Raw genomic sequence first — 12,483 nt, forward strand, 5'->3', positions numbered from 1 at the left:
GCCTCCAGCCAGTCAGCGAGTCGTTTACGACGGTCCATCATGGTCCGAGCGGGCATGTTCTTGCAGAACGCACAGTCCTCCTCCATTGTCGGCGTGAAGGCAGTAGAGGCACCGGGAGTGCTCATCCTCCTTAAAGACGTTCTGCAATCCACAATCAGGGCAGTTCCTAAACAGCTTGGATCCAGTAGGCATCGTGTCTCCATTGTCCTGGGCCATGTCCACGCGGGGTAGGACTCAAAGATCTTCCAGAATATTCCAAGAAGAGAAACTCTATGAAAAATCCCCCTTGAGGGGCGTAGAAAAATTCAGAAACGGGTCCCCGTTAATCGGAAGAAGAATCGGTGGAGCTTGAGGCTCAAACTGACCGAAAAATAAGAGAAGACTCTTAGACAAAAGGAAAAACTCAGTAAAGGCTTGAGAGCTATAGCACAAGGACTCCCAACACTTGAACGTGCAGTAAAAATCTGAAGATGGCTGCCAGAGGAGGAGCTTAGGTGAGGGCAGTCATTGGCTGGGGCCCGTATGACCCAGAGACCAGTGATTGGTTACTAGTAGAAAGACAGTTCAGAAACGAAACTGAAACTGATTTTTTTCTTTACCGAGGATTCCCAGCCCGATGACGGGAATATTCACGAGCATGTGAATCCATGCCAGACCCCTTGCTGGAGAACTCCTGAATAACGAGGTTGTTTAGCTGCCACTCGTAATTGTCCGCTCCCAGCCTGCTGAGCCTGTCCACTTCCAGGTTGGATTCCTCCAGGAGGTGGACTGCCATGAGATAAATGTTGTTTCCAGGGCCCACTCCCACATGCTGATTGCCAGTCTGCACAGAGGAGGGGACCTGGTGCCTCCCTGCTTGTTGACCTAGTACATGCTGGTCGAGTTGTCCGTCTGGATGAGGACAACCTTGCCCCCGAGAAGCTGTAGCAATGCTCTGAGCGCTAGCCAGATGGTGTTCATCTCCAACCAGTTGATGTGGTATTCCTGCTCCTGTTGAATCCAGGTGCCGTGGACCGAGAGGCCGTCTAGGGTGGCTCCCCAGCGAGGAGTCTGTGGTGATGGTGGCCCCGTCCGTAGTTTGCAGTCCCTGGACCACCATGTTAGGTCCAGGTGGAGAGATGGAGGGATGTTGATCATCTCGGATTGAGAGCCCTACTCCTGGTTCCATGAGAACGCGAAGTGCAGCTGAATCCTCCTCATACTTAGTCTCATGTGCGGCAAGGCTAATAGGACCGCTGCAAGTAGACCCAGGAGATGTTGGTACAACCATGCCGAGGTCACTTCTGTGCTGAAGAAGTGGGCGGTGGCCCTCCTGATGGACAAGATTTTGTCCTCCGACTGGAAGACCTTCTCAGAGCACGTGTCAAAGATGAGGCACAGGAATGTCAGAGTCTGCGTAGGCTGCAGCTGCAATTTCTTGAGATTGAGCGAAAAAAGCCCAGATCGTTCAGAATGTTCATAAAGGCCTGGGAAGAGTGGAGAACCGCTTCCGGAGATGTAGCCCTTCGTCGAGGTATGGGTAGATGTGGAGACCCTGCGCTCGGAGGTGGGCCGCCACGGCATTCATGAGTCTGGTAAAGACTCTGGGGCTGAGTTGAGGCCAAAAGGAAGGACCTTGTATTGAAAATGGTAGCCCATGATCCTGAACTGTAGGAAAGAACGAGGAGGCTGCCAAAACGCGACGTGTAGGTACGCATCCTTCAGATCCAGGGAGCACATCCAGTCTCCCTTGTCCAATGTCTCCGCTATAAATGCTAGCGTAACCATATTTGAATTTTTGCAGGGGTAAGGAGAGGTTGAGGGTGGAAAGGTCCAGCACAACTCTCAGGCCCACCTGGTGGTTCTTCTGATTGACGAAAATCCTGGAGTAAAAGCCAAAGCCTCGCTGGGAGGCTGGGACTTCCCCCACTGTCTGGCTCTCTACGAGCGACCGGATCTCCGCCAAAAGAGTTGCTGTCCCATCTTGTGGGAGCAGAAGAGAGGCTGGGATAGGAAGGCAGTACCCCGTGGATACTACGGATAGGATCCAGGGTTCTGCGAAATTCTGGCGCCAGAAATGTGCATGGAGAGCAAGCCTGCCCCCCACTGGACACACATTTACCCGAAGGGGCGTGTCATGCTTTCTTTCACTCGGAGGCTGTCGCTGAGGAGGGGGACTGGAAAAAGCCCTTACTCCCTCCCCCCCCTTTTGTTGCTTGCGCCGGCTCTGAGATGGCAAGTTGTCTGGCTGCCTGGATCTGCGTTCCTGGAAGCCGCAGAACCCTCCATATGTACGACCCCTTTCCGAGCGCTGCTAAAATTGGGTTTATGGTTTGGGCGTGGTTTTTGTAAGGATAAAGACTTTGCCGTTTGCAAGCTGTTTTCCTTTTTGTCCAGCTTCTCATCCGTACAGGAGTAGAAGAGGCCCCCCATTTTCCTCGAACGGTAGATCTAGAATGCGCTCCTGGACATCCGGGTTGAATTTCGTTGTCCAGAGCCAGGCTGTTCTTCTCATGTCCGTAGCAATACAGATGGCACGGCCTGAGGTATTGATATGAGCTACTGTGGATTCCATGAGGTCATGCGCCACCAGCTTGGCTTCAGCTAGCCCCGCCTTAAAGCGTGATTGGCACTGGATGGGGAGTTCTGGGAGGAAGTTCGCTATTTCCTGCCATAATCTCTGGTTGGCGCCAGCATGGCATCGGCGTTGGCGTGACATAGATGTAAAGAGGTGTTGGAATAGAGTTTCTTGCCATATGCCTCCAAGATCTTTTCCTCCTTGCCTAGCAGCGCCACAGAAGAAGAGGCCGAGGACGACTGGGGCTTGGAGTATAGTGATGCTGCAGCTATAACCGAAGAGTGTGGCTGAGGATGGGCCCGAAAGCAAGAGTGTATTCCCCTCCACCTGCCTGTACTTGGCATCCAAGCGTCGATTGGCCGGCTGGGCCGAGTGGGGTTTGAGCCAACCCATCTTGGCCAGGGAGACTACATCGGTCTGCATAGGAATCCCCGATTTGGCAGAGGGGATTAAGGACTTCAGCTAGAACCCCCCCTCCCCCTCTGCCGGCTGCTTGACCTCGGGTTGGGGGAGGCCCAGGTGCTCCGCCAGACCAGAAAGATGCTTGCAGAAGGCCCTGCCGAAGATGGCGTGTTTGGATCATCCTCCTCATCGAATCCTGCGGATCTGGAGGATCTTGTGGAGGAGGAGGAGGAGGAGGAGTTGGCGCCAGAGGCTGGGGTACAGAGACTGCGGTAGACTGATGCGGAGGCTGCAGTGGAGCCCCCTGTGGAGCCGGAGGAATTGGCTGCGCCAGGCGTCGGCAGAGGCATCTGTGGTGCCTCTAGCATTGCAGGGAGGACTTCCCTGATGGCGTCTTTGTTTGATAATAACCCCCATCTGAGGCGACTTCATGAGGCCGAGGAAACTCTCGAAGAGCACCTCCTCACTGGCCAAAGAGGTGGCAGGGGGTGCCAACAGGGTAGCGGGGAGCTGCTGGGGCCGCTGCGTACCCTATCCATATGGACGCCAAGCAAAGCTGCCCTGCACAACTGAGGGGTAGACTGTAGCCACGTACCTGGTTGAGGCCAGTCCCACCTTGACGCTCGTTCTTCGACGAATTCCTGGAATGGCGTGGGATGGGTGCCTCTTTCTGGCGCGGCGGCCATTTTGTCGAGCTGCCTGCGATGTGGTGCTCTTCCCGCTGGGCCCGGCCTCGTCCAAGACTCTTGCGTGTGGATCACGAGGCCTACCCTGCTCCTCGGGCCTAGGCCTGGTAGGTGGGACACCCTCGACTCGAAAAATGGATTTCTCTTCTTTCACCTGGAAACAACTGTACTTGTATGTGTTGGTTGAAATCTGGATTGGATGGGCTGTCTCATTCGCCTGGAATCCATATCCCCAGAGTTTTCCTATACAAATGCCTGCAAAAGTTGGCAAATGGTGACTAGCACTGATTGGCTGGCCGCCAACTATTTGAATGATGCATTCATCTCTGAGGATTGGATCACCCAAATGCCTTTAGTTTAGGGATTCAAATCTGATGCACTGCATCAGTACTTGGTCAAATGTGGGATTTGATAGCACCAGGAGTAAGAACTCCTCGGAGGACGGCGATTGACACTATGCGCCAGAATCTGCTGGACCTCTGCAAATCCAACGGGGAAGCGCCGCCTTTTCGCATTACTAACAGGAGCTGTGTGTAATGTTAATTCAGGACCAGTAGTATCTGTTCCTCTGCCAGGCATTTTCACACTCTCCAAACCTCCAAGACCTGTCTATGTTGCTTGCCCAGGGAATTAGGGCACCATTCTTCCAGACGACGGTGGACCCTTTGTCACAGCTCAAGCAACAATCTAGGATCATTACTGACACGGGGATCCTTCAGTGGATTGTCATGCACGTCTTTGTCCGGACCACCTGGCTATTGTCACCAACATGCTTTCTTTATTCCAAAGATTTTGCAATACCTTTTCTTTGGCACCCCTAACTTCATCCAAGGTCTGAATTCAATTGGCAGACCTGGTATATTTACCAACAGACTTAAATTGGGCCATTGACTTGCATTGGCAACCACCCAACAATTCAGAAATGTAGCTCTATTATTGAGGGAACACCTTGTGTTGCTGTTGGACGTATGTAATCCTAAAGTGACCCAGGTGTCTCGCCAAATGTCCTGTGGGACTTTACTAGAACAGTAAACACTCTTGGTACCCTGTGTCGTCCTGTTTTGTGAAAACTTACTTTCCTGTAAATAGTCTGTTATTGTTTGCAATATTCTATAAGGAATATATTTTGACAAAGTGGCCCTAATGGAGTATCTTTAAAATGTTGACTGCAACTTTTACATTTGTTTTTCCATTCCAATGAGTTTGCTTTGAGTGCTTTGTCAACCACTGGAAGAGTCAGAATAACTGACGAAACAGCGTGTAAATCAAGTAGGTCGATATATTCAAGACATAGGAACATCCGAAAAATCTCCTGAACTAGGACAAACACCTTCTGCCTCCCAGTCACAGCTATGAACTTGCATTGTTTTGCCGACACCATTTTTTTTAATGTCAATTTTTAGGAAACATATTGAAAAAAAACTCATCAAAATATATGGGGCGGAGGGTGGTATCGGGTTAAAAGGGGTGGGGAGGGAGTTAGGGCAGGGTTAACAGTATGGGAAAAGTGGGTTTGGGAGGAGCCCCCCAAAATGTAGAAATACATTTGATGAGTTTTTTCAATGTACATTTCTCATAAAGAAATACATTGGAAAAAAGTAGTGTCGGCAAAGGGGCATAGAACCGAAATGAACAGCCCTCACCTTGTGATTCCATCCTTGATGTAGTACAGGAGACATTCAGACATCAGTGGATCTTCATTCAGATTGACGAGGTGTGGTGTCTGAAACAAAAATAATGTCTGTCAAAACAGGAGCCAAGATTGCGCAACCAAGCCACTATCATGACCATCGGCGCTGCCAGTGACCCATCTTGGACATGCCAAGAACAAAGACGACTTCGCCCAGCTAAGGGGTGCTCCCCTACGTGAATGAGCAGGGAGCAGTCAAGGCATACCGAATTTGCTATTTGCTATTACAGTTTTAGACTTTAAAGATATGACGATGCCTGCAAGCAAAGACATATGTTGAAAAGGTTCATAGACTCCCCAAACATCATTTGAGCCCTCACCCTAAATTCTGTAAAGGTAACTGCCATACGTCAACACAAAGTTTATGCTACAGTCCCCCTGATGAACAAAGGCTAAAACCTAATCTACAACAGTAAGAAAGAGGACCCACCTTTTTGGGGGAAAATACTCCATTGGAATCAGCAAACAAGTCACACGGTGTGGGTGGGAATATCTAGCCAACCACATGCAGCAATCGCAAATCACAAGAGATGAGAGAACATATCAGATAGAATGAGAGAATAAAAAGAGATGGAAGGAAAAACAAACTTAACAGACAAGAGCACACAAAATGCCCATAAAGCGGCTGTGCATTCAGACGCAGCTATAAAAGATTACAGGCCGATAATTCTTTGGTACCACAGGTCTTGTACAGTAAAAGATCTGGCAAAGCCATACCAAAAAAGACTTGTGTTACCTGCCCTACAAGGGTTCACTGGGGGTACAAAAAAAATTATTTCCATGGATTCCTCATCTTAGATATTCATTGCAAGTGGCAGCGGTCATTGGAAACTGATCTGCAGAGAGCATAGTGTAGGTCTGCGTCAGCTCACCTCAACACTCACCACACTGCAACCTCAATTCCCCCCTTTTTCCACTGGTGCTCGGCAGTTGAAAACGCAAAAAAAAAAAAAAAAAAAAAAAAAAAAAAAAGGTGGCACAAGCTCTCTACATGTCGAGTGGGATGGGAGGGCGATCAGGAATCTATGGAAGGAGAATCCATCAGAAATAACTTTACCAGATGGCTGTAACTTGCGCTTCTAATGGACTCCATGTTCCTGTAGAATTCTCATTTAAAACAGCCTGCCAAGCAGTACAGACCATACAGAAGAGGAAGGAAAGCGAGGACAATGAACTTATAGTAGAATCCGTTCTAACACCATCCTTCCAACGTGGAAAACCTGGCCAGATTGAGTCTGGCTAGTAGTGCGTTGAGAACGCATGTAGTGAAGCGCCAATAGCTGCTTGGCCTACTTCCAAAGCTGGTTAGCCTGTCTGCAAGTCCCTCCTTCCTGGCCAGAGTATAACAATTTGAAATGCACACTACTATCCATCAATGAACTGTTTAGAAACACTTCCCAGTCGGGCTCCATCAAACACTATGAACAGCTGATCATCGTTCTGTATGTTCCTCCTTTAAAAAGAGTACCCTCTTAGAGTCCAGGGGATGGAACCCCTTTTCTTATTGAGGGATGGAAAGGGGTATTAGACTAGAAACAATTCTTTGACTCAAATGAAACTCTGAGCACTTTAGGGAGGAAAGGTCTCACCCAAAGGGTCACCTTCTCCTTAGAAAAAAAAAAATCAGGTGATTTGAAAGAAAGTCTGCAGCCAGCATTGCTGCCTAGCGCAAGTGATCACAAACCAGAAGATGAACTTCACCATCAACCAGAGAACACAAAGTAAGACTCAAAAGGAGCCCACTGCCCCCACGAAAAAATTAGAACATGATTTAGATCCCACACAGCAACAACAAACTGGAGTGAGGAAAACCTGTTTATTAAACTAAACTACTCACAATGCAATACAATTAGAATCAAAGAAGGAGCCTTGTGTTAGGGAGAATTCTCTGTTTAGGTTGAATTTCCTAACCTAGTGAGTCCCCCAGCAGCTTTCCTGGATTTTTGGGGTTTATTTTTTTTCTCCTGCCAAGAGTGAGACTCTTTTACCCTCACTCTTGGGCATGATTTGAGTATGTTTCTTTGACTCTAGATGTGTTTAATGGGCTATGGGGTCTTTTACTCCATAGGGCTTCATGTGTTTTTGTGATGTGTTACACAGCACCCTCAGTGCAGTAACACAGGGGTGTCAGTGACCCCCCAGTATAGACTCCATACCCTGCGACTGACTACTGTCTCCCAGGGCATGTAAAGTCACCATTGACTTTACTAGTCTTGAATTCTGAACAGAACCAGTACAAACCATCATATTGTGGACGTACTGGCTGGGGCAATTCAATTGCCCCGGGGTCTGTTAGTCGAGGGGGCACGTCTCCGTCCCGCCTGATCGAGTTTTGGATGGTGGCAGTGGATACTACTTTTTATATTCAACCGCGAATATTTCTCTATGGGATTTTCCCATTGTTCGAGGCTACTATCTTTATTTATTTAATTACGATAGCCTCGAACATACCGCCGGTTTAATTAATATTAATTCTCCGGTTGGTATTTTTTGCCAAAACTCGGTTCTAAAATGGCGTTTGTGTTCTCTTCTGCGACTCCAACCAAAGTCGAGCCCTTTGTTCCACTTTTTGGCGGGCTTCTCCACAGAAGCCCTCCAAAGTGGTGCCACACTGTCTGGGGTACCTAGGAGGGGTGGAGGGGGATTTAGGCACCCTGGACTGAGTTGCCTAGGCAACTCAAGTCGCACTCCGTCCTGATTGGCCCAAGTGGTGAGCCGGCCGGCTCACCACTTAGCATGTTTGAGTGACAGCTAGGCTGAGTGAATGGGGTTTTCTGCATAAAAGCAGGGCTTTGGGGACTGGAACTTCAGAAGTCGCCACAGGACCTAAGAATCCAACGAGGGAGAAGCTGAGCCGACCTGCCACGACGACACCACCGGTGAAGCCCTGCTGGACCGTCTCACCACTTTTCCCAACGACCGAGGAGATCTCCCGCCGGAGAGTCTTCTTCCTTTGACTGGTGGGGATAACCAGTTTCACCGTCTTTTCGCCTTCCCGACTTATCTCGTGGCCGCCTTGCCTCTGCCAAGCACCCCGGCAACCGGGATACCACGTTTTACCACGACCGCAAATGAAAGGGTACTACCTTTAACCGGAAAACTCTGCGGCTGGTTTCTTCCCTGGTAGTGCAACGACCTTCATCTTTCCTCCAAGTCGATATCTTCTGTTCCCCTGGACGACGACGAGACTTGCACCCACTGCCAGGAACAACTGCCACCGCTGGAGGATCCTTCCCACTTAAGGTACCGTGTCCCGCCTGGCTTCCCTTGCCACCGACTGTACGGGGTAGATTTAGCCCCCGGCTTTCGAACCTGGGTTAGCCTGGGACACCCTGGCTAAACTTTTCTGAGCCTCTCTAAACACTTTTTCGAACTCTCTGCAAGACTTTCCAAGCCTAGTGTAACTGTGTGATCTTGGGCGCATTTGTGCTCTGCTCTCTTTAAGAGTGGGCCCAGCCTATAGACTTTGGCTCACAAGTGACTTTTGCTCTTCTGCCTTGCTAATAAGTGTTCCTAAATCTTAGAGTGGTGTACCTTTCCATATCCTATCTTTTTCCCTCCCTTTTTCATAAACTTATTGGAGTGCCATCTAGTTAAGCGCTCACCTCTGTATGAAAATAAGTGGTGTTTTACTAAGACTTATCTGATAAGGTATAAGGGTTGTATATATTATAATAGTAACCGTGTTTAGAGTGTTTTACAATAAGAGTGCTGGAGTGTTTCAAACAGTGTGTTTTTAAATAAATAATTATATAATTTGATACCAAAGCTCTGGTCAGTGTTTGCTTGTGTTATTGTATCTGAGTGCCTATTGTGTATACTTTGCATACTGCCTAACTCTTCTTGAGGGAAGTCTGACTGCTCAGCCACAGCTACCAGGTAAATCTGGGTGGTACAGACTGCTACCAAGTGGGTTTACTGCTAACACCTGTAGTCCTAAATCTTTTGCAGTGCTCCCTAAGGGAACTGAACAGGTTTCTGCCTAACACCTTGTTCTGGCGTCCTTCTAAAGATCAACATGGCAGATACATATCCTTTTACTGTAAAATGTATAGGCACTGCGGAGCCAGGGAAAGCAGAAGCTTTAGGGCTAAATTTGGAGGGCAAGATAAAGGGTCCAGATCCCTCTTCGAACCAAGATGAATATGCCCCTCAACAACTGTCAATTGCCTTGCTGGCGAGGATCAGAGCAGAGAGAAGATTCTCAATGGCATCCTGTGGCAGGTCCTAATCCCTTTATCCAAGCCTCTCAATAGCAAAGCTCAATCAGAGCCAAACAGAATCATCATAGTATTGAACTGCTGGGGACCTGAGGAATGACTGGGAACCATAGTGAACGCACAGAGGAGGTCAAAGTTACACTCCAATTGCAGAGCATCTCCCAGTGTCCCCTGTGGAAAGATGCTGTTGATCAGAAAAGCTCATGCTTCCTGTTGCAACTGAAGTCGAACAGGTTGACCTAAGTGGTTCCACAAAGGTCAAAGAGCTCTTCGAGCACCTGCTGGCATAGCACCTATTCACGCAAGATTGAGCCCTGCCTTTCATAGAGCATTTTTCACCACATTCACCATCCTGGCAAGATGGGCTGTCAAAGGAGTCTTTGTTGGCCAAAGTCCCGAACCACATCTACTTCGCTTCCTTGGAAAGGTCCATGGCCCCAAACAACCCTTACTGCTCAGGTAGTCCATGGCTACCCCATGCGGTCCACCAGAATCAGGACACTATTCCCCAGAACTGATGGAAGGTAGACCAATCACTGCTAGCCTACTTGCCAAAGTTCCATCAGGTTGATGTGAAACTTCAATTCTGCTGAGGACCAAAGTGCGCTTGCCATGTGGTTGCTCGGGTGGGTGCCCCAGCCCTTCAGTGAGGCATGTGACCATGTTGACCTATGGCCAGTGTCAAAACCGTTACCCCGCCATAAAGGAGTCTCGGTGGACACACCACAGGAGATTCTGTGCCACAAGATCTGAAGGTCATCAAGCTTCCTATGAACTGAGAAGAATGATACTGCTAAAGCAATTGGAGCATTCTCATCTGCAGCCGTGACACTGGCATCAGATACATTGAATGCCACCAGACCGAACAGGTGGAGGAAGACAATAGGCTAGCAGTGTATGTGTATTCTGAAATTTGTCGACCGCATGAAGGATGTTTCTATCTTTCGGCTGAAAGGTCTTCCCTTTGCAAGCATTAACGACTGCTTTAAAGAATTAGAGTGACTGATAGGGTGCCACCTGTGACTTTTTAAAATCGAGGGCAAAGTCCAAGCTGTGTAAAGACTGTCATCTCTGGTGTAAGTCAAACACGTGATTTGGTGCGCAAGCTCTGATGAACCAATCAAAGTATGGGAAGACATGGGCCATTTCCCTCCTGAGACAAGCCATCACGACTGACATCAGCTTGGTGACAACCCTCGACGTGGAGATCAACTCAAAGGGAACAACCTGAACCTGGTAATTGGTACAGTCTCATGAACCTCGGGAACCTTTTGCTTTGTATGGATACAGACATGGAAATAAGCGCAGTGAAGGGCCAGTGACACCAGCAAATCCAGGAACACCAAGGCCTGAAAGATCTGAACCAAAGTGACCATGTTGAATATGTTATTCCGGAGGTACTTGCTAAAGAACCTCAAGTCCTAGATAAGGCCCTGGGCCCAGTTCTTTCTTTCGTATTAGGAAATAGCCAGAGTACCAACCCTTTTGCTTCCCTAGACCCAAAACACGCTCTATAGCTGCCTTTGCCAAGAGGATCTACACCACTTCTAGATGGAGGGGAAACAACAGCAGTGTTTAGCGAGAAGGTGAATGAGCTGGGGGACACTTTAAGAAAATTAGGCAGTAACCATTTGACACCACCTGAAGTGCCCAGGCATCCCAAGTAGAGCATAACCACTCTTTGGAGTGCAGGATTATCCCTTCCCACACTGGAGCAGACTATAAGGACCCATTGAAAATATGTTGCAGAGGGGACAGTAGCTGCAGCCACTTGGCCTCTCTTTAGGAACCTCTGCCTGGGCTAGGGGGGCGTCTTTGTTTTGTAGTGGATGTTTGGCCACTGCAATTATGGACAAACAATGTAAAGTGCTAAAAACCAAGTCCCTTGTAAAAAGGACTTTGAGGAGGAAGGGCCTGCTGCAGGTTCTTGAACGGTTAGGCCGAAGGATTTTAGAGTGCCTTTGATGTTTTAAATGTTTTCAATAGTCATCAGCTGTTGCCCCAAAAATGCCCCCATCGAAAGTCAGTAATTTTGCCTGGACATCAGGGACAAACCCACCTACCCTCAAACAAGCATGCCTCCTGGTGACTGAGCCTGTGCCCTTCGAGCAGGCCTCACAGTTGGTAGATCCAAGACCTGCCTGAAAGAATGCACTGACGCTACAGACATTTTAAATAATTTCTTCCACTTTAAAGATCAACACTACCAACAGATTTCTGGAAAAAATTAAAGTTACTCACCGTAGTGACTAGAGTACTCGAAGTCCATAGTCCCTTTCCCCCATCCTTGTGGGCGTCCCCCAACATGGGAACGGTAGCGGAACCTTTGGCAGTGAAAAATTGAGCTTCCCCTTGACATTTAGTGTAACGCGCTGGGGTGCAGCCTCAGGCGTTGAAATGCCCCTCTGAGGCCCCGCCGTCCGGTGCCTCACATCAGTGCCCTTTGAGCACATTGGACGCTTAGATACCTTATTGTCATTGGCATTCTAGCGGGGGAAGGAAGGTAGGACGTATGGAGGAAAGGGGACTATGGACTATGAGTACTATAGTCACTACAGTGAGTAATTTTAATTCCATGATTTCACCGAACAAGAAGGAACAAGTTACTTACCTGTAACTGTTGTTCTCCAGCATGGGTCTGGCATGGATTCACATGCTCATGAATATTTCCTGTCGTCAGGCTGGGAATCCTCAGTAAAGAAAAAATCAGTATCAGTTTAGTTTCTGATCTGTCTTTCTTAGTAGTAACCAATCACTATCTCTGGGTCATACTGCCCCCAGCCAATGACTGCCCTCTCCCTAAGCCCCGCCTCTGGCAGCCATCCTCAGATTTGGTAGCACGCAAAGTGGCAGTATGACCAAGTGAAGAGCCGCAGAGGGGTAGGCGGGAGGGTTCGCATGTGAATCCATGCCAGACCCATGCTGGAG

The 12,483-nt window shown here is 48.6% G+C and overlaps 1 protein-coding gene across 25 annotated transcripts in view; it reads right to left on the minus strand.

Moving 5' to 3' along the window:
* Positions 1-12,483, minus strand: part of KIF1B (kinesin family member 1B) — a 2,119,562-nt gene that overhangs the window by 1,633,682 nt on the left and 473,397 nt on the right. For all 25 annotated transcript variants that reach the window (XM_069609972.1, XM_069609971.1, XM_069609973.1 and 22 more), the window contains one exon: positions 5,289-5,368. In XM_069609972.1, the coding sequence (XP_069466073.1) occupies positions 5,289-5,368 (80 nt within the window). The remainder of the gene's footprint in view (positions 1-5,288; positions 5,369-12,483) is intronic.

Source organism: Ambystoma mexicanum, chromosome 8 (assembly GCF_040938575.1).
Source record: "Ambystoma mexicanum isolate Mex_15411 chromosome 8, UKY_AmexF1_1, whole genome shotgun sequence".
Lineage (NCBI taxonomy): Eukaryota > Metazoa > Chordata > Amphibia > Caudata > Ambystomatidae > Ambystoma > Ambystoma mexicanum.